Source organism: Balaenoptera acutorostrata, chromosome 15 (assembly GCF_949987535.1).
Source record: "Balaenoptera acutorostrata chromosome 15, mBalAcu1.1, whole genome shotgun sequence".
Lineage (NCBI taxonomy): Eukaryota > Metazoa > Chordata > Mammalia > Artiodactyla > Balaenopteridae > Balaenoptera > Balaenoptera acutorostrata.
In genome coordinates, this window is record NC_080078.1 from 22,608,600 (window position 1) to 22,630,495 (window position 21,896).

The following is a 21,896-nucleotide window of genomic DNA, read 5'->3' on the forward strand; positions in this document are numbered from 1 at the left end:
TTTTTATCCATTCGTCTGTCGATGGACATTTAGGTTGCTTCCATGTCCTGGCTATTGTAAATAGTGCTGCAAAGAACATTGGGGTACATGTATCTTTTTGAATTAGTGATTTTGTTTTTTTCAGATATATAACCAGGAGTGGAATTGCTGGGTCATATGATAGTTCTATTTTTAGTTTTTTGAGCAACCTCCATACTGTTTTACACAGTGGCTGCACCATTAGACACCCACCAACAGTGTACAAGGGTTCCCTTTTCTCCACATCCTGGCCGACATTAGATATTTGTGTTCTTTTTGATGATGGTCATTCTGACAGGTGTGAGGCGATACCTCATTGTGGTTTGGATTTGCATTTCTCTGATGATTAACAATGTTAAGCATCTTTTCATGTGCCTGTTGGCCATCTGTATTTCCTCTTTTAAAAAAAGTCTATTCAGTTCCTCTGCCCATTTTTTAATCTGGTTGTTTGTTTTATTGATGTTGAGTTGTATTACCTGTTTATAACCCCTTATCGGTCATATCATTTGCAAATATTTTCTCCCATTCAGTAGGTTGTCTTTATCATTTTGTCCATGGTTTCCTTTGATATGCAAAAGCTTTTAAGTTTCATTAGGTCCCATTTGTTTAGTTTTGCTTTTGTTTCCTTTGCCTTAGGAGACAAATCCAAAAAATATTGTTTTGGTTATTAGGGGGTCTTTTGTGTTTACATACAACTTTTACAATTATTTGTTCTAGTTCTGTGAAAAATGCCTTTGATATTTTGATAGGGTTTGCATTAAATCTGTAGATTACCTTGGGTAGTATGGTCATTTTAACAATATTAATTCTTCCAATCCACGAACACAGTCCATCTGTTTGTGTTGTCTTCAGTTTTTCATCAGTGTTTCATAGTTTTCCAATTATAGGTCTCTTACCTCCTTATTTAGATTTATTCCTAGATATTTTATTCTTTCTGATGCGATGGTAAATGGAATTCTTTCCTTAAATTCTCTTTCTGATAGTTTGTTTACAGTGTATAGAAGTGTAACCAATTTCTGTATATTAATTTTGTATCCTGCAGCTTTACCGAATTCATTGATGAACTGTCGTAGTTTTTGGTGATGAAGTAGTAGTAGTTTTTTTCAGCTTTTCATCATTGAGTATGATGTTAGCTGTGGACTTATCATATATGGCCTTTATTATGTTGAGGTATGTTTCCTCTATACCCACTTTGTGGAGATTATTAATCATAAATGGATGTTGTATTTTGTCAAAAGCTTTTTTCATCTATTGAGATGATCATGTGGTTTTTATTCTTCAATTTGTTAATGTGGTGTTTCACATTGATTTGTGGATATTGAAAAAATCCTTGCATCCCTGGGATAAATCCCACTTGATCATAGTGTATGATGCTTTTAATGTATTGTTCGATTTGGTTTGCTAATATTTTGTTGAGGATTTTTGCATCTATGTTCATCAGTGATATTGGCCTGTAATTTTCTTTTTTTGTGATAACTTTGGTTTTGGTATCAGGGTGATGCAGGCCTCATAGAATGTGTTCAGAAGTGTTCCTGCCTCTGCAATTTTTTGGAATAGTTTGAGAAGGTAGGTGTTAACTCTCCTCTAAATGTTTGGTAGAATTCACCTGTGAAGCCCTCTGGTCCTGGACTTTTGTTTGTTGGGAGTTTTTAAATTACTGATTCAACTTTATTACTGGCAATTAGTCTGTTCATGTTTTCTATTTCCTCAAGGTCCAGTCTTGGGAGATTGTACCTTCCCAAGAATTTGTCCATTTCTTCTGGGTTGTTCATTTTATTGGCATATAGCTGTTCATAGTAGTTTCTTATGATCATTTGTATTTCTGTAGTGTCGGTTATTTCCCCTTTTTCATTTCTGATTTTATTGATTTGGGCCCTCTCCCTTTTTTTCTTGATGAGTCTGGCTACAGGTTTATCAATTTTGTTTATCTTTTCAAAGAACCAGCTTTTCATTTCATTGAATTTTTCTATTGTTTTTTAGTCTCTATTTCATTTATTTCTCCTCTGATCTTTATGATTTCTCTCCTTCTACTAACTTTGGGTTCATTTATTCTTCTTTTTCTAGTTCCTTTAGTTGTAAGGTTAGGTTGCTCATTTGAGATTTTTCTTGTTTCCTGAAGTAAGATTGTATTGCTATAAATTTCCCTCTTAGAACTGCTCTTGCTGTATCCCATAGGTTTCGGATCATTGTGTTTTCATTTTCATTTGTGTCTAGGTACTTTTTTATTTCCTCTTTGATTTCTTCAGTAATCCATTGGTTGTTTAGCCTCCACGTATTTGTGATTTTTGCAGTTTTTTTCTTATAGTTGATTTCTAGTCTCATAGTTCTGTGGTCGGAAAAGATACTTGATATGATTTAAATTTTCTTAAATTTACTGAGGCTTTTTTGTGGCCTAGCATGTGATCTGTCCTGGAGAATGTTCCATGTGCACTTGAAATTATGTATATTCTGCTGCTTTCAGATGGAATGCTCTATGTATATCAATTAAGTCCGTGTGATCAAAGGTGTCATTTAAGACCAGTGTTTCCTTATTAATTTTCTGTCTGGGTGATCTATTGATGTAAGTGGGATGTTAAAGGCCCCCACACACACTATTATTGTGTTACTGTCAATTTCTCCTTTTATGTCTGTTAATATTTGCCTCATATATTGAGGTGCTCCTATGTTGGGTGCGTATATGTTTACAATTGTTATATCTGCTTCTTGGATTGATCCCTTGATAATTATATAGTATCCTTCTTTGTCTCTTGTAACAGACTTTATTTTAAAGTCTATTTTGTCTGATATAAGTATTGCTACTTTTGATTTCCATTTGCACAGAATACCTCTTTGCATACCTTCACTATCAGTCTGTGTGTGTCTCTATATCTGAAGTGAGTCTCTTGTAGGCAGCATATATACAGGTCTTGTTTTTGTATCCATTCAGCCACTCTATGTCTTTTGGTTGGAGCATTTAATCCATTTACATTTAAGGTAATTATTGATATTTATGTTCATATTGCCATTTTATTCTTTTTCTTCTTTTTTTCTCTTCTCTTAAGATTTGATGACTATCTTTAGTGTTATATTCGGATTCCTTTTTCTTTTTTTTGTGTATGTCTATTTTAGATTTTTGGTTTGTGGTGGTTACCATGAGGATTTTATATGGCAGTCTGTATATGTGTGTGTATTGGTGTGTGTGTGTATAGGTTGCTGATCTCTTCATTTCAAATGCATTTTTAAAACCCTGCATTTGTACTCTCCTCCCCTCCGAATTACTATTTTTGATATCATATTTTTACATCTAATTGTTTTCTGTATCTCATAACTGCTTATTGTGGGTATAGATGATTTTACTACTTTTGACTTTTAACCTCCCTACTAGCTTTTTGTGTGGATGATTTCCTACCTTTACTGTAGGTTTGCCTTTACTGGTGACCTTTTTCATTTTGTAATTTTCTTGTTTCTAGTTGTGGCCTTTCCTTTTTGCCTAGAGAAGTTCCTTTAACATTTGTTATAAAGCTCATTTGGTGGTGCTGAACTTTTTTAGCTTTTGCTTGTCTGTAAAGCTTTTGATCGCTCCATCAAATCTGAATGAGAGCCTTGCCAGGTAGAGTATTTTTGGTTGTAGGTTTTTACCTTTCATCACTTTAAATATATTGTGCCACTCCCTTCTGGCCTGCAGAGTTTCTGCTGAAAAATCAGCTGATAGACTTATGGGAGTTCCCTTGTATGTTATTTGTTGCTTTTCCTTCACTGCTTTTAATATTCTCTCTTTAGCTTTAATTTTTGTCATTTTTATTACAGTGTGTCTTGGTGTGTTCCTCATTGGGTTCATCCTGTATGGGACTCTCTGCACCTCCTGGACTTGGTGACTGTGTCCTTTCCCATGTTAGGGAAGTTTTTCAGCTATTATGTTTTCAAGTATGTTCTCAGCCCCTTTCACTCTCTCTCTTCTCTTTCTGGGACCCCTATAATGTGAATATTAGTGTTCTAAATAGTGTCCCAGAGGTCTCTTAAACTGTTCTCATTTCTTTTCATTCTTTTTTCTTTTTTCTGTTCAGCAATAGTGATTTCCACTACTTTGTCTTCCAGCTCACTGATCCGTTCCTCTGTATCATTTAGTCTACTCTTGATTCCTTCTAACGTATTTTTTCATTTCATTTATTATATTCTTCATCTCTCTTTGGTTGTTCTTTATATATTCTAACTCTTTGTTAAAAACTTCTAACTTCTCGCTCTGTGCATCCATTCTTCTCCCAAGTTCTTTCATCATCTTTACAATCATTATCTGAACTCTTTCTTAGGTAGATTGCCTATCTCCACGTCACTTAGTTTTCTTCTGGGGTTTTATCTTGTTCCTTCATCTGGAACATGTTCCTCTCCTGCCTCATTTTGTCTGAGTTGCTATTTGTATTTTTATGTATGTGGTAGGTTAGTCACATTTCTCGACTTGGAGAAGTAGCCTTCCTTAGGAGATATCCTGTGTGTCCCAGCAGTGCACTCCCCTGTTGTCATCCAAACTGTGTGCTCTAGGGATTCCCTCTAAGAGTGTTGCTTGGGTACTTCAGTTATGGTGGGCTGTGTGGGCAGTCTGGTACACTTGGTTGGTCCCTAGCCCAGTAGGTTGCCAGGCCCTGCCTTGTGCAGATGCTGCTGGCTGCTGGTTAGCAGGGCCTGGTCACAAGGCACTGATTGCAGGGTCCCTGGGGCTAGTGCTGGCTCACTGGTGCATGGAGTCAAGGTCCAGAAGACTCTGGGGCTGTTGATATCCCCCACTGGTGGGTGAAGCCAGGTTCTAGGATTAGTTCTGGACTACTGTCAGGCAGAGCCAGGTCTTGGAGTCTGGCTGTAGAGCCCAGGGATCCCAGAGCTGGTGTCAGATCCCTGGTGGGGCAGGGCAGTTCCTGACAGTTAGCTGTGAGGTCCATGCTGTCCCGAAGCTTGTGTTGGCCTGCCACTGGGCAGGACCAGGGCCTAGCTGGTCCCAGGGTAGGATCTGGCCTGCTGTGGGAAGAGAGGGTCTGTGAGATTGTGGTTTTCTTGCATCTGGTGTTTGCCTCCTGATGGGTGAGGCTGGTCTTGAGGCTAGTGCAGGTTTCCTGGAGGGCCAGGCCAGTGCCTGTCCACTGGTGGGTAGAGCTGGGTCTTGACCCTCTGGTGGGCAGGGCTGTGTCTAGAGGCATGTCTAGAGGGGCCATGAGCTCAGGAAGTCTTTAGGAAGCCTGTCTGCTGTTGGGTGGAGCTGTGTCTCCACCCAGTTAGTTGTGGCCTGAGGCATCCCAGCACTGGTACCTATAGTCTATTGGGTGGGGCCAGGTCTTGTGCTAATGAGCTAGAGGTAGGATCCCACTATGGTTGCTGACAGCAGCATTGTCTACATGGTACAAAGCTCCCAAATATGGCTGCTGCCAGTGTCTACGTCCCCAAGGTAAGCCACTGCTGCACTGTCCCCCCACCCACTGGCCTCTCTGCAAGACTCTCCAAGACCAGCAGGTAGGTCTGACCCAGGCTCCTATCAAATTACTGCTTTTGCCCTGAGCCCCAGTGCATGGGATATTGTGTGTGTGCCCTTTAAGAGTGAAGTCTCTATTTCCCCCAGTCCTTTGGGACTCCCAAAATTAAGCCCCACTGACCTTCAAAGCCAAATACTCTGGGGGTGGGGGGTCGTCCCAGGCTGGGGAGCCCGATTTGGGGCTCTGAACTCTCGCTCCTGTGGGAGAACCTCTGCACTATAATTATTCTCCAGTTTCTGGGTCACCCTCACCCCACAGGTATGGGACTTGATTATATTGCCAGTCCATCCCTCCTACCTGTCTCATTGTGGTTCCTTCCTTATGTCTTTAGTTGTAGAAGATCTTTTCTTGTAGGTTTCAGTCTTTTTCAAAGATAGTTGTTCTGCAGATAGTTGTGATTTGGGTGTGCTCGTGAGAGGTGAACTCTTTCTATTCTGCCATCTTGCCAATCCCCACATTTCTTCTCTTTTTAAAAAATGTTTAATAGACTTTAGTTTTAGAGCAGTTTTGGTTTACAGAAAAATTGAGCAGATAGTACAGAGTTCTTTCTAGTTTAACTGCATTCTAGTCTGAGAGTATACACTGTGTGATTTCTATTCATTAAAAATTTTTAAGATGTGTTTTATGGCCCAGAATATGGTCTATCTTGGTGAATGGTCCATGTGAGCTTGAGAAGAGTATATTCTGCTCTTGTTAGATGAAGTAATCTATAGATGTCAATCAGTTCCAGTTGACTGATGATGATACTGCTTAGTTTAACTATATCCTTAATCATTTTCTGCCAGCTACCTGTCAATTACTGATAGGGGGGTATTGAAGTCTCCAACTGTAATAGTGGATTTTTCTGTTTCTCCTTGTAGTTCCATCAGTTTTGCCTCAGGTATATTGATGTTCTGTTCATGTTTGAAGTTTGAAAATAGTATCTAATTTAAATTTCTTCTCTTTTTAATTAGAGTGAGATTGACTTTTATATATCTATAGCAGTTGTCTTTCACAGGTTCTTTTTTTTTAATAGATTTAATTAACTAATTTATTTATTTATTTTTGGCTGTGTTGGGTCTTCGTTGCTGCGCATGGGCTTTCTCTAGTTGTGGCGAGCGGGGACTACTCTTCATTGAGGTGCGCAGGCTTCTCATTGCGATGGCTTCTCTTGTTGCGGAGCACGGACTCTAGGCGCATGGGCTCCAGTAGTTGTGGCACGTGGGCTCCAGTAGTTTTGGCATGTGGGTTTCAGTAGTTGTGGCTTGCAGGCTCTAGAGCGCAGGCTCAGTAGTTGTGGTGCACGGGCTTAGTTGTTCCACAGCATGTGGGATCTTCCCGGACCAGGGCTTGAACCTGTGTCCCCTGCATTGGCAGGTGGATTTTAACCACTGTGCCACCAGGGAAGCCCTTGTCACAGGTTCTTATTGGCCTGTTGACGTTCTTTTTTGTAATGTTCTATCATAGTTTTATTTTTAACAGACTATGTCTAGATGTAGGTATTCTTTTGTTTATTTTTCCTAGAACATGATGAGTCCTTTCAGTCATCAAGGGAAAGTTTTAGTCTCTGGCTTCCATATCTATCATCTCCTCTTTCCTTATTTTTGTGTTTTTGCCTTTTTTAATACCAATTTTTCATTTTAATATGATTCACCCACAACTTCAATTATGCTTTTACTGCCTTAAGTGATTTTAATTCTGCTATGTGTCTTTTGTTTCCTCACTATCCTTTCTTAGTGTATGATTAAAAGCACAGGCCATGAAGTCAAATTGTCAGAGCTTGAATCCTGGCTCCAGTATTTACTGGTTGGGTGACTTTGAGCAAGTTCCTTAACGCCACTCAGTTTCCTCAATTATGAAATGAGGGCAATGATAATACTATGCATTCATGGTGTTCTTGTAAGAATTAAACAGGTTAACACATGTAAAAGCATTTAGAATAAAGCGTGGTACACAGAAAGTGTTAAATAAATATTAGCAACTTTTACTGCTGTCCTCCTCCTCATCATCATCTCTGTTAGCTCATTCATCTCCCTTTTTTAATCTCATTTTGCCTTTTCATCTAAGCCTGTTTTCTCCTTATGGTTTTCTGTTCCTATTTCGTGGAAAAATTATGTCTTTTTGCACCCTATTTAGGATATCAAACGGTTTTCTGAAATTTGGTTGTGCGTCCTGCAGTAAACAAGGTTCAGAGGTATACTCTTCAAGTTTAATCTCCATATTATATTCCTTTACATTGCAACATTTTTTCACAGGTTCCATGTGTTGTTGTCTGCTTCCCCATGCTTCAAGATCAATCTCTTCATGCTCTGTGTCAGCAAATTGGTACATGAAGTACCCTTGACCCCATTCTTGGTTCACTTTGTGACAACATCTTTCCTTTCCTTCTGTAGCTGAGCAGCTAATTATTATGTGCACAGCTTCCAAGTTCCCTACAGCATCTCCTGCCTACTGTAATGGGCTCGTCTCCTTCCTCCATGTCCTATGCAACTGATGCAGTATTAAAAAGACCCCATAATTTCCAACGTGTACTGCAGACTAGTTTCTTCATATACCTTCTTTTGCAACAACTACTCTACTTAAAAGTAGGTTTGGTTCTGAAAAAGCTGTTTGTAAGAGCAAAACGACACCTTACAAGTGACCGATGTGAACATATCCATTGAAAGTTAAGCTTTACTTTTGTCTCCATGGTAATCATACATCTCTCTTTTTGCTGGTTTTCAAAACTCTCCACTACTTTTGGACATGATCAGGGTAAATGGTATTCATAAACCCCCTTAAAAAAACCCCAAATGCTGTAAACTCTAGAGTCAGGAACAATGGGATGGCCAAGATCCAAAGACCACATGTGATCAACTAATGCCATCTGTTGGAAGCAGCCTTTTTATTTGTTTCATCTGTGAACATTCTAAAAAAGGACATTTTTTTTTTTATTAATTAATTTATTTATTTATGGCTGTGTTGGTTCTTCGTTTCTGTGCGAGGGCTTTCTCTAGTTGCGGCGAGCGGGGGCCACTCTTCATCGCTGTGCGCGGGCCTCTCACTGTCGCGGCCTCTCTTGATGCAGAGCACAGGCTCCAGACGCGCAGCCTCAGTAGTTGTGGCTCACGGGCCCAGTTGCTCCGCGGCATGTGGGATCTTCCCAGACCAGGGCTCGAACCCGTGTCCCCTGCATTGGCAGGCAGATTCTCAACCACTGCGCCACCAGGGAAGCCCTAAAAAAGGACATTTTTGAACTGAGGAGCGACTGTGGTTCTTTACTTTGGAAGACCATACCTCACTGAATTTAAAGTGCCACGATTATCTCTTTCCTCATCGTGGTCTGGGACCCTGCCACCCCTATCAGCTGTAGAAAGATGGCCTGGCAAGGCAAGGATGAGAAAAAAATGAGACAGTTCTTCCAGTTCTCCCAGAGTAGTACCTGGCAGGGCAAAGCAACAGCTGCCTAATTTTCTATGTGGGATGTCACCTGCATCTCTGCATCTCTGTATCCGGAGGTGGGGGGAGGGGGGACTAGGAGTATACCCAGTGGGCCTGTTGCTGTTTCTCATGCAGTCTCTTGAGGTAAAATTTCTCAGTCCAGCTCATCTACTATTTAGTTAGAGGAGATTCTGCCTAGCTTCTTTTAGTCTTTATTTTCAGTGACATTATTCCACTCCTTTCTCTTGTGCCTTCCTAAGTATTGTACAATAGGAAATTACAAAGCTCCTAGACAGAACCCATTTGAATCCAAAGATTTGTTTTAATTGCCAAGGGTGAATTCTTTCTAATATAACAGCTTCATTGAGGTATAATTTACATATCATAAAATTCACTCATTTAAGTGAGCAAATCAGTGGTTTTTAGCAAATTTGCCTAGTTGTGCAACTGTCTAATCCAATTTTAGAATATAGGAACATTAGAACAAATTTAGAACATTGATCACCCCAGTAAGATCCTTCATGCCCATTTTCAATGAATCCCTGTTCCCATCCTCAGCCCCAGGCAACCATTCATCTGCTCTCTATAGATTTGCCTTTTCTGGACATTTCAAATGCATGGAATCAAGTAGTATGTGGCCTCTTGATCTGGCTTTGATCTTACTTTCTTATTACCATCTTAAAAAGCTTAAAATGTCTTTCTAGCCTTTCCACAGGGTTTAAAATTCTCATGGTGAGAGCTCCAGGGAGGCCTTCTCTGACCTCATGGGATGTTGTTTTCTGGGCTTTTCATGATCTAGGAGCCTTGGGGCACATGGATCTCTCAAATAAGTGCTGAAGGAACTGTATTGGGGAATGCACACTAAGGAAAGCCAGCAGTCCTTTGGGGAATTCCCTCAAAGTTGGGTTAACATCATCTAACATTGATCTTTATTTGTCCAGAAGTGCTAAATTTCCCTTTATTCTTTTGGGTTTTGTTTGTTTGTTTGTTTTTCAATTTTTTTAAAGTCTGTATTGAATTTGTTACAGTATTGCTTCTGTTTTATGTTTTGGTTTTTTGGCCATGAGGCATGTGGGATCTTAGCTCCCTGACCAGGGATCAAACCCATACCCCCTGCATTTGAAGGTGAAGTCTTAACCACTGGGCTGCCAGGGAAGTCCCCCATTGTGTGTCTTTTGAAAACCCACTCACCTCTCTGTTGTAGTTTATCTTGTTCTCCCAAGTGAAGGCGAGGAAAACAGCTGGGGCAAGGGGTGGTCAGAGGTGATAGAACTGATTTGTCTTCCTGGATTTCTACCACTATTCTCCCCATTCCACCCCTGCACTTGCATCAGAGTTTGAGTTAAAATCACAGTGCAGAGCGAACAGGAGCACTACTCTGATGAGGACCAAACAGACCTAGAGCTAAATGTTCTCAAGTGCCTCTCTGTGTGCCCACAGCTATGCTAAATGTCTGACACATATACCTCATTCACCTTCCAGAGGGATTCTCTAAGCTTTATATAAAATCAGGCCCATTTTACAGATATGCAAATGGTAACCTTGGCCAAGATCACACAGCAGTAAATCCACTTTTACTCAGTTGGACCTTTTCTCTTTGGCCGAAATGTTCCTGTATCAAGCCACAGATTAACTCTAGCTAATAACATCAGCAAGAGAAGGGGATAAATGCTTTTCTGAATCATGCTTTTTCTATCTCTTTTTTTATTATAAAAACAATTTAATTCTATTAAATAAAAATGATCAAAAATATTTTTGTTCATACCACACTATCACAAGTATTTCATTTTTCAAAATATCTTTCTCTATCTTGTCCATCTGCTTTCATCTCTTTATATAGTTGCCATAATGGCATATATTCCATTTTTTATTCTTCTATTTTATCTGTCATTGTTTCTTGAATGCATTTTTCTATATTAATACTTAGATTTTGTAGCTATCATTTTAAAGTATTTAATAGATAATTTATTTTAAAACTTCATTTTTTAGTTTTCTATTTTACTTAAGTATTAATTGGGTATATATCTCATTATCTTCCTCTTAGTTCTAGATAATGTGAATTCTCTTCTTAAGGTCACTTCATCTCTCTAGAATGTGCATCTACATCATTGCCCCTAGTTCTTTTTTTTTTTTATTGAAGTATAATTGATTTACAATGCTTCAGGTGTACAGCAAAGTGATTCAGTTTTATATATATATATAAATATATTTATATAAACACACATATATATATATGCATATGGCTATTCTTTTTCAGATTCTTTTCCATTACAGGTTTTTACAAGATATTGAATATAGTTCCCTGTGCTATACAGTAGGTCCTTGTTGTTTACCTATTTTAGATATAGTGGTATCTGTTAATCCCAAATTCTTAATTTATCCCTCCCCCCCTCCTTTCCCCTTTGGTAACCATAAGTTTGTTTTCTATGTCTGTGCATCTATTTCTGTTTTGTAAATAATGTAATTATCATTTTAATGACTGCAAAATATTCCATTCATTTTATAAGACATAATTTTGACTGGTCTTCTAATGTGGGACATGTAAATTATTTTCAAATTTTTGTTATCACAGATGGTGCTGTATACTCATGTATAGAGATTATTTTCATTATGAATTATTTCCTTATGAAAATTCCCAGAATGTGATTTCTGACTTGGAGTACAGACATTTTTGTAGCTCTGTAAGCATAGTGCCAGATTGCTTTCTAAAAGTGTTGTACCAGATTGACTTCTAGGTAGAGCTGCACAGTGACGTAGGATAATAGAAACTCTCTCCTATAATACATAATGATATGAACAATAACAACAGTTTAAGCCTAAAAATTTCCCAGTTACAGCCTGATTCTTTAAACATTGAGAGGTAGAGGATAAGGAGAGAAACAAAAGATCCTGCATGTTGTATCTCTCAACCCAGAACCCACAACCCCATTGTCCTTCTAAAAGTGATGCTGAGAGGAAAGGGTATGAGTTGACAAAATTCTGAGACTTCTCACTGGTAATCACCAGTGTGGAAAAAGCAGACGGCAGTGGTGACAGGACAGCTGCAAAAAAAATGTCTAAGAGAAACCTTTGAGCATGAAACCCCTCCATAATTTGGTAGAACCTTATTAGGAGTGGGAGAAACTACCAGGGTTTGCATCTTCCAGAGCTCCATGCTGGGTGGGGGATGTGAGCTGAATTTTTCAGGAGTGAATCATGTCTCTAACTGGGGTGGGAGTGGGATGGACCCATGGTTCTGGAAAATTGGCCAAATTTTAGAAAGAGAGTGCAAAGCCCAGGTTTCCTGGTAAGGGCAACTGAGTATTTCCTTTTCCCAACCCCTGTACCCTCAGGCTACAGAAAAGAAATCCAGACAAATCCACACACCAGTCCTTGAATTGTGGCCAAGAAAGTGAGGGAAATAAACTCACCCTAGATAATGGTGGGGAAAATGTCAAGATTTTACCTGATTATATCAGAATAAGAACATCAGAAAGAAAGAGACAGAGACAGAGAATGAGAATCTAAAAGAAAAACGTGACCTAAGAAACATAAAATATTTGTGTTGCAAGAACTTAGTAATAATATAAATTTAATTTTCAAAATTTATAGATGAACAATGTGCTACTGGCAAAGGGATAGATATATAGATCAATGGAATAGAATTGAGAGTCCAGAAATAAGCCCCTCATATTTATAGTGACTTGATTTTTGACAAGGGTACCAAGATAATTTTATGGAAAAAGAATAATCCTTTCAACACATGGTGTTGGAATAAATGAATATATACATGTAAAATAATGAATTTGGGCCTCTACTTTACACCATAGTCAAAAATTAACTCAAAATGGATCAAAGATCTAAATTCAAGAGTTAAAATTATGAAAGCTTAGAAGAAAACATAGGTGCAAATGTTCATGACCTTGGACTAGGCAACAATGTCTTAGGACACCAAAAGCACAAGCAACAAAAGAAAAAATAGTTAAACTGAACTTCATCAAAATTAAAAACTTTTGTTCTTCATAGGACAACATCAAGAAAGTAAAAAGACAACTCACAGAATGGGTGAAATTTTTTTGCAAATCGTATATCTGATAAGGGACTTGTATATAGAATGTATAAAGAAGTATTATAATTCAATAATAAAAAGATAAATGACACAATTTTTATATGGGCAAAGTAACTGAATAGACATTTCTCCAAAGAAGGTATATAAAGGGCCAATAAGCACACGACAAGAACTCAACATTACTAGCATTATTAGCCATCAGGAAAATGCAAATCAAAAACACGAGATACCAACTCACAACTACAATGAGAATAATAAAAAAGATGGAAAACAACAAGTGTTGGTGAGAATGTGGGAAAATTGGAACCCTCACATGTTATAATGGAAATGTAAAATAGTACAGCAGCTTTGGAAAACAGCATTTCGCAGTTCCTCAAAAGTTAAACAAACAAAAGAAAGTTAAACATAGAGTTACCATATGACCAAGCAATTCCACTCCTAGATATATGCCCAAGAGAAATAAAAACAGATGTCCACACAAAGACTTGTACACAAATGTTCATAACAACATAATTCATAATGACCAAAAAGTGGAAACAATCCAAATGTCCATCAACTGATGAATAAATAAATAAAATATAGTATATCCATACAATTAAACATTATTCAACAATAAAAAGAAATGAAGTAATAATACATGATACAACGTGGATAAACCTTAAAAACATTATGAGTAAAAGAAGCCAATCACAAAAGAACATCTATTGGATGACTTCAATTATATGAAATGTCCAGAATAGCAAATCTATAGAGACAGAAAGTACATTAGTGGTTGCCTAGTGTTGTGGGCAAGCGGGGAGATGAGGGACGAGAAGAGGATTTGGGAGGTGACAACTAAGAGGTATGAGGTTTCTTTTTGGTGCAATGAAGTGTTCTAAAATTGATTATGGTAATGACTGTACAACTCTGTGAATATTAGTATATTCATACATACATGTATTTTTAGTAAACGATTGAATTGTACAATTGAAATGGGTGAATTATATCATGTGTGAATTATATCTTAATAAATCTGTCATTTACAAGTTTGTAGATGAGGTGATAAAACCACAGAATCAGAGAAAAAGAGGGGTTGAGAAACCAAAGAAACAAATTGATAGCTAAACAGTGCTATTAATGATCTAATAAATTAGAACCAGCAAGGAATAAAGCATACAAGTCTAGACAGCTAACAAATGGCTTAAAGGAAAGGTTTCAGATAACTACACTTGCTACAGAAGACGAAGTCTAAGAGCAATTGTGAAGAATATGATTGATATGGAGACTAAACAGTGCTAATTCCTTTAGTAGGTAACCCAATAAATAGTGTAGACAATATATACTAAGATATAAATGCAGAACTTTTTCCTAAAATGAAGAACTGCTTCTGTAAATTTTAAGAGTATGCTGTATTCCAAGAAAAACTGATACAGAATAATTGACCAAAAGAAATAATATGATTAAATTATTGGACTTCCAGGATAAAAGAGATTTCCATCATGCATCTGTATAGGAAAGAAAAATCAATAAAAGTGGAAATATCTGATGGGCCTCAGACTTCTACACAGCAACCTAGAATGCAAGAAAACACACTGGAACAATGGTCTGCAACATTCTGAGGGAAAGAAAATGTGACATAAGAATACTACTCTCAGCCAAGTCACGGTTCAAATACAAAGGGCAGACATTGTCAAACATGCAAGATCTGAGAGAATAGAGCCCTGATAAGTCCCTTCTTGGAAATACAAAATGAAATCAGCCAACTAACAAATCAATCAAGATAAAGAACTCTTGGGGACTGCCCTGCTGGTCCTGTGGGTAAGACTCCACAATCCCAATGCAGGGGGCCAGGGTTTGATCCCTGGTCGGGGAACTAGATCCCACATGCATGCTGCAACTGAGAAGCCTGCATGCCGAAAATAAGAAGCCTACATGCTGCAACTAAAGATCCTGCATGCCGCAACAAAGATACCACATGCTGCCACTAAGTCCTGGCGCAGCCAAAATAAAATATAAAAATAAATAAATAAACATAGCAGAGTGTACATGTCAAATTAAAAAAAAAAAAACTCTTAAATAGTCTGTGTTAAAAGCCCTGAGTTTGAGTGTTGAACCCATTTAAATAGAGACCTAAGACTAAGGAATGGGAGAATTATAGTTGCAGAACAAAATGTCAGTGTTATAATCCCTGAAAAAGTAAAAGTTATATCATCAAGAACAATAAAAGGAACCAAAGGAGAGGAGAAGGAAGAGTGAGAGTTAATCACGTCATAGTTCATAAAGGAATCAATGAAACTGGTCTAACATCGAGTCACATGTATTTACAAATGAAATGTGATATCAGGATTTACTTCAAAATACTCCAGACAAAGAAAGAAAACAAAAGGGAGGGAGGACGTGAGGAGGGAAGGAAAATGAATATGGTGGTCGTTGGTGTTGGGGAAATGAATGAGACAAAAGTTGCAAAATGTTGAAGATTATTGAAGCTAGATAATGGGTACATGGCAGTTTATTATACTATTCTCATTTTTGTGTATTTTTAAATTTTTTCACAATAAAAAGTTAAAATATAATAACAAAGTTGGATTAAATTATTTTTAAAATTATAATGCCTTTAAGCCCTAATGGCTTAAAAAAATATTTTTAAATTAAGAAGCATCTTGCTAAAAGGGTAAATATTAAAAGTTTTCATCACAGAAAAAACTGATGAACTGAAATGTTTGATGAACTGAAATGTTTGAACTGATGGACTGAAATGTTTCATCCCTTTAACTGAAGCTCAAGACTCTCTCTCGCTCACACACGCATACACCCTACAACCACCAAGCCTGCCCACTTTGGGCCAGTTATAGGCGAGTCCTGTGGAGAGAGAAGCAAGTCACTTGTGCTTACAGCTTGGCTGGCTGGGCAATGGGGCAGGCCCTGTCATGCCCACTGCTGCTGTGAATCACATAGCCTAGCATTTGTCTTGCCGGGGCCTGGGTAATTCTCCATGTCCACTTCAGAAAGTTTTTCTCTTTTTTTAAAAAAAATTTTATTTCATTCTGCAGGCTTTGCAAACAGTATCTCATAGACTTCTCATGGCATTCTCTAGATGAGGAAATTGAGAAGGGAGTCATTCACCCGGGGCCCCACAGTGAGTCAGTAAGGAACAGTTGGATGGGAGGCCAGGTCCTTCCCTGACACCCTTCTTATTCCCACTCCTCATCTTAAAGTGAAAAAAAGAAAAAGACACCCACCAATTACAGAGGCAGGGACTTCACTGGGAAAAAGGATCATAGGAACTTTGTGTCACTTTTGTGGGGAAGGTGGGGAGTGGTTCCAGATGGGTACTATGATTGTAGTTTGGAAGAATTGGTGGAGTGGGAAGGCAACTCAGAATCCAAGTTCAAGCATCCTGACTTCTCACAAACAACCTTGTAGCCCTGTAACTCTCCAGCTCTGCTACAACTGGCTTCTGCCTCCCCCCCAACCTTTCTGCTGTCTCCCTACCTACCAGCCCCTCCAGCCCTCCCCTCCAGCTTGGCCCCCAAGGCCCACCTCCTCCACCTTTCTCTCTCATCAGCACCTCTGCTCCCTCCTTCCCTTGTCCTCCTGCCATACACACCTGGCAAAACCTCTATCTTGGATCAATACACCACCCCTTTTTTTCTTTCCACTCATACTACAGAGCTGCTGAACAGTACAGAAGAAAATCACATAAGCAGAAGACTTGGCATTACTTTCATGGTCTCCAACCTCAGTTTGGGGAAGCAGAAAGACCATAGACTTTGGACTCAAATAGATCTGTTTTGGAACATAGATGCAAAAACACCTCAACAAAATACTAGCAAACCGAATCCAACAATATATTAAAAGGATTATACACCATGATCAAGTGGGATTTATCAGTTTCCACAAATCAATCAATGTGGAACACCACATTAAATTGAAGAATAAAAAACATACGATCATCTCAATAGATGCAGAAAAAGCTTCTGATAAAATCAATATCCATTTATGATTAAAAACTCTCCAGAAAGTGGATGTAGAGGGGACAAGCCTCAACATAATAAAGGCCATATATGACATACCCACAGCTAACATCATACTCAATGGTGAAAAGCTGAAATAATTTCCTCTAAGATCAGGAACAAGACAAAGATGCCCACTCTTTCCACTTTTATTCAACATAGTTTTGGAAGTCCTAGCCACAGCAATCAGAGAAGAAAAATAAATAAGTAAAAGGAATCCAAATTGAAAAAGAAGTAAAACTGTCACAGTTAGAAGATGACATGACACTATACATAGAAAATCCTAAAGACGCTATCAGAAAATTAGTAGAGATCATCAACAAATTTGGTAAAGTTGAAGGATACAAAATTAATATAGAGAACTCTGTTGCATTTCTATACACTAACAATGAAATATCAGAAAGAGAAATTAAGGAAGCAATCCCATTTACCACTGCATCAAAAAGAATAGAATACCTAGGAATAAACCTACCTAAGGAGGCAAAATACCCATACGCTGAAAACTGTAAGACACTGATGAAAGAAATTGAAGACGGATGGACAAACAGATGGAAAGATATATAATGTTCTTGGATTGGAAGAATCAATATTGTTAAAATGACCATGCTACCCAAGGCAATCTGCAGAGTCAATGCAATCCTTATCAAATTATCAATAGCATTTTTCACAAAACTAGAACAAATAATCCTAAATTTTATATGGAACCATAAAAGACCCAGAATTGCCAAAGCAATCCTGACAAAGAAGAATGGAGCTAGAGGTATCATGCTCCCTGACTTCAGACTATACTACAAAGCTACAGTAATCAGAAAGGTATGGTACTGGCAGAATAACAGACACATAGATCAATGGAAGAGGACAGAAGGCCCAGAAATAAACCCATACACTTATGGTCAATTAATCTATGACAAAAGAAGCAAGACTATGTAATGGAGAAAACACAACCTCTTCAATAAATGGTGCTGGGAAAACTGGACAACTACATGTAAAAGAATGAAATTAGAACATTCTCTAACACCATATACAAAAATAAACTCAAAATGCATTAAAGACCTAAATGTAAGACTAGATACTATATAACTCCTAGAAGAAAACATAAGCAGAACACTCTTTGACATGAATCGCAGCAATATTTTTTTGGATTCATCTCCTAGAGTAATGGAAATAAAAGCAAAGCTAAACAAATGGGACCTAATTGAATTTAAAAGCTTTTGCGCAGCAAAGGAAACCATAAACAAAACAAAAAGACAACCTACAGAATGGGAGAAGATATTTGCAAACAATGCAACTGACAAGGGATTAATTTCCAAACTATACAAACAGCTCATACAGCTTAATATCAAAAAAACAAACAACCCAGTCAAAAAAATGGACAGAAGGCCTAAATAGACATTTTTCCAAAGAAGACATACAGATAGCCAAGAAGCATATGAAAAGATGCTCAGTATCGCTAATTATTAGAGAAATGGAAACCAAAACTACAATGAGTTATCGCTTCACACCAGTCAGAATGGCCATCACCAAAAAGTGTACAAATAATAAGTGCTGGAGAGAGTGTGGAGAAAAAGTAACCCTCCTACACTGTTGGTGGGGATGTAAATTGGTGCAGGCACTATGGGGAACAGTATGGAGGGTCCTCAAAACACTAAAAATAGAGTTACCATATGATCCAACAATCCCACTCCTGGGCATACACCTGGAGAAAATATAATTTGAAAAGATACATGCACCCCAGTATTCATAGCAGCACTATTTACAATAGCTAAGACATGGAAGCAACCTAAATGTCCATTAACAGAGGAATAGATAAAGAAAATGTGGTGCATATATATACAATGGAATATTACTCAGCCAGAAAAAAGAATGAAATAACACCATTTATGGCAACATGGATGGACCTAGACACTATCATATGAAGTGAAGTCAGACAGAGAAAGTGAAATATATGATATCACCAGTTTGTGGACTCTTAAAAAAATGATACAAATGAACTTATTTGTAAAACAGAAATAGACTCATAGACATAGAAAACAAACTTATGGTTACCAAAGGGGACAGGAGGGAGAAGGATAAATTGGGAGTTTGGGATTAACATATACACACTACTGGACTTCCCTGGTGGTGCAGTGGTTAAGAATCCACTTACCAATGCAGGGGACACAGGTTCCAGCCCTGGTCCCAGAAGATCCCACAAGCCACGCAACGACTAAGCCCTTGCGCCACAACTACTGAGCCTATGCTCTAGAGCCCGTGATTCACAACTACTGAGCCCACGTGCCACAGCTGCTGAAGCCTGTGTGCCTCAAGCCCATGGTCTGCAACAAGAGAAGCCACCGTAATGAGAAGCCTGCTCACCGCAATGAAGAGTAGGCCCCGCTCACCACAACTAGAGAAAGCCTGCACATGGCAACGGAGACCCAATGCAGCCAAAAATAAATAAATAAATAAATAAATTTATTAAAAAATATATACATACTGCTATATATAAAACAGATAATCAACAAGGACCTTCTGTATAGCACAGGGAACTATATTCAATATCTTATAATAACCTATAATGGAAAAGAATCTGAAAAATAATACATATATACATATATATGCGTAACTGAATCACTTTGCTGTACACCTGAAACTAACACAACTTTGTAAATCAACTGTACTTCAATTAAAAAAAAGTTTTCCTCACAAGAAAAAAAATTCTATGTATGGTGACGGATTTTATAAGAATAGAATCATTTGACATTATATGCATTATATATTATACATACAATCTTTATTAATATAATTTTATAATGTGATCAGTTCACTGTATATATAAATATTGAATCATTATATTTTATACCTGAAACTAATATAATGTTATTTGTCAATTATACCTCAATTGAATTAAAAAAAAAGAAACCACTTTTAGGAACCAATATCTCTTGTAGTGAATAATGATTATCTGAAGTTCAGCAGGTCCTTCAGTTTCATTTTAGTCTCCTTTTCTTCTAATTTAAGTAAAATTAGATTTAATGTTTTTATTTTTAATAGTATAATATATAAAAATATATATTATTATATTTTATGTTGTATTAATATAAATCATATATATATACATAGTGTATGATATATAATATCAAATGATCCTATTCTAATAAAATCCTTTCTTTCATCTACCTATACTTCCATCTTTAATATGTTTGTGTGCCTCGAGAGAGGACTGGAAAGATTGCCATCAAAAGTTATCTCTAGATGTGAGATTTGGAGCGATTTGTTTTCTTCCTTTTTTGTTCTTTTCAATACTTCCTCTTTATATTATTAAGAATAATTATTTGTATAATTAGCACCTATTATTTTTATACGTATAATAAAGTTATTCCTCTTTAAAAGGTGTTGTTCCAGGTTATACCGTTACACAACTATGCCAGTACTGGTAGTTATACATTTCAGATGCCTATGGCTGAGGTAGTTAAATACCTCAAATATGAAATGTAAACCCCTGATGTACTAATAACCTATTCTATTTCTTTGGGTCCAGGAAGCATCTATGATTTTTATTTCCTCAAGCAAGGTGGTGGACATTGGTACACATGGACAGAGTATATCACCAAAGAGGAGGAAAATATCCCAGCAGATGCAAAGGTAAAAGAGAGTTATTGGCCATGGAACTTTGGTAATGACCTGATATTCAGCAAAGTGGAGAGGTTAACAGCAGGTCTGTGTTAGCATTTTTAAGAACTTACTTTAGGAAAAGGTTCAAACATGAGCTGGATTGAGCCTTCAAAACATGGACTTTAGAATCAGAGAGTCCCAGATTCCTTACTCAGCCTTCACTCTCTCTGCCTCAATTTACTCAACTACACAATAGCAGAAAAAAATACCTAAAGGATGGCTGCAAGGATTGAAGACATTATACCTGAGTTTGTGGCACACACTGTGTGCTAGATTATGCTGTTGCTATTCTGATTATTATCACTGTCTATAATGCCAGATGGTCATCAGTCCACCTCTCAGATATCTCAGCCAAAAAGATCCTTGCCTTTTCTTTGAAATCCCCAGAGAAAGATTTCTTTAATCAGAATTCTCAGAAAAATGGGTGCTGATTAATAGATTTTCTGGTTAGCAGACAATTCACCTACAACTCCTGCTCATTTCTTTGTGGAAAATTTTTTCCAGATGTGGAATTTCATGCCTCTATTTGCAGTTATCTAGTGGACATAATTTATCTTTCTGGGGGTGACTGTAGATTGTTCAGGCCCCAGACAGAGTAGAAGGAGGTGGATGGGAAAGTGGAAATATCAATGACAAAGTCAGACACCAGATAGGAGCACAGCTGCTTGTGAAAAGGGTGCAATAAGCAGGAGTGAATGTGTGTTGAGTTCAGGACACACCCTGGAGGCTGAGTCTTGTAAAGAACCCCACAGCACTGAGGCCCTAAACTTTCATTCTCCTTAAAGAGCTTCATCACCTGAGCTCCAGGGGTTTGAAATCTAGCTGGATTCATACAAATAAAAGTCCAATGCAGAAAATATTTTAGTTCTGCTGGGAATTTTTCCTTTGTCAAAAAATTGTTCTAGCCCCTGAAAATAAAAATCTATGAAACAAAACCTGCTTTAAATTCCTAGTCTTGGTACCTGGTTCTGCATTCAGTATCACTTACTGGCTATGTGGCTTTGGACAAGTTAGCCAGCCATCCTCCAGTCTCAATTTTTTCATCTGAAAAAGTGAGCGAATAATATACCTGCCTCAGAGGGTTATTGGGAAAGCTGCAGCGAATAACAGAGGCGAAACATCCGTAGCTCAACACCTGTTAATTCTCTTCCTCACCACTTCAATTCCTTTGTTCTATCTGCTCCTTTTACTTTGATCAAATTATTTATCAAAAGAAGCCAAGACTTTGTCTACCAATATACACAAGGCCACCATGTTGCACAGTCCCTGTTGGTGCCACTTGCATTATGG

At 37.8% G+C, this 21,896-nt stretch overlaps 1 protein-coding gene across 1 annotated transcript in view; it reads left to right on the forward strand.

Moving 5' to 3' along the window:
* DNAH3 (dynein axonemal heavy chain 3) overlaps positions 1-21,896 on the forward strand; it is a 213,039-nt gene that overhangs the window by 129,906 nt on the left and 61,237 nt on the right. The window contains exon 42 of the mRNA XM_028168507.2: positions 20,473-20,576. Within this exon, the coding sequence (XP_028024308.2) occupies positions 20,473-20,576 (104 nt within the window). The remainder of the gene's footprint in view (positions 1-20,472; positions 20,577-21,896) is intronic.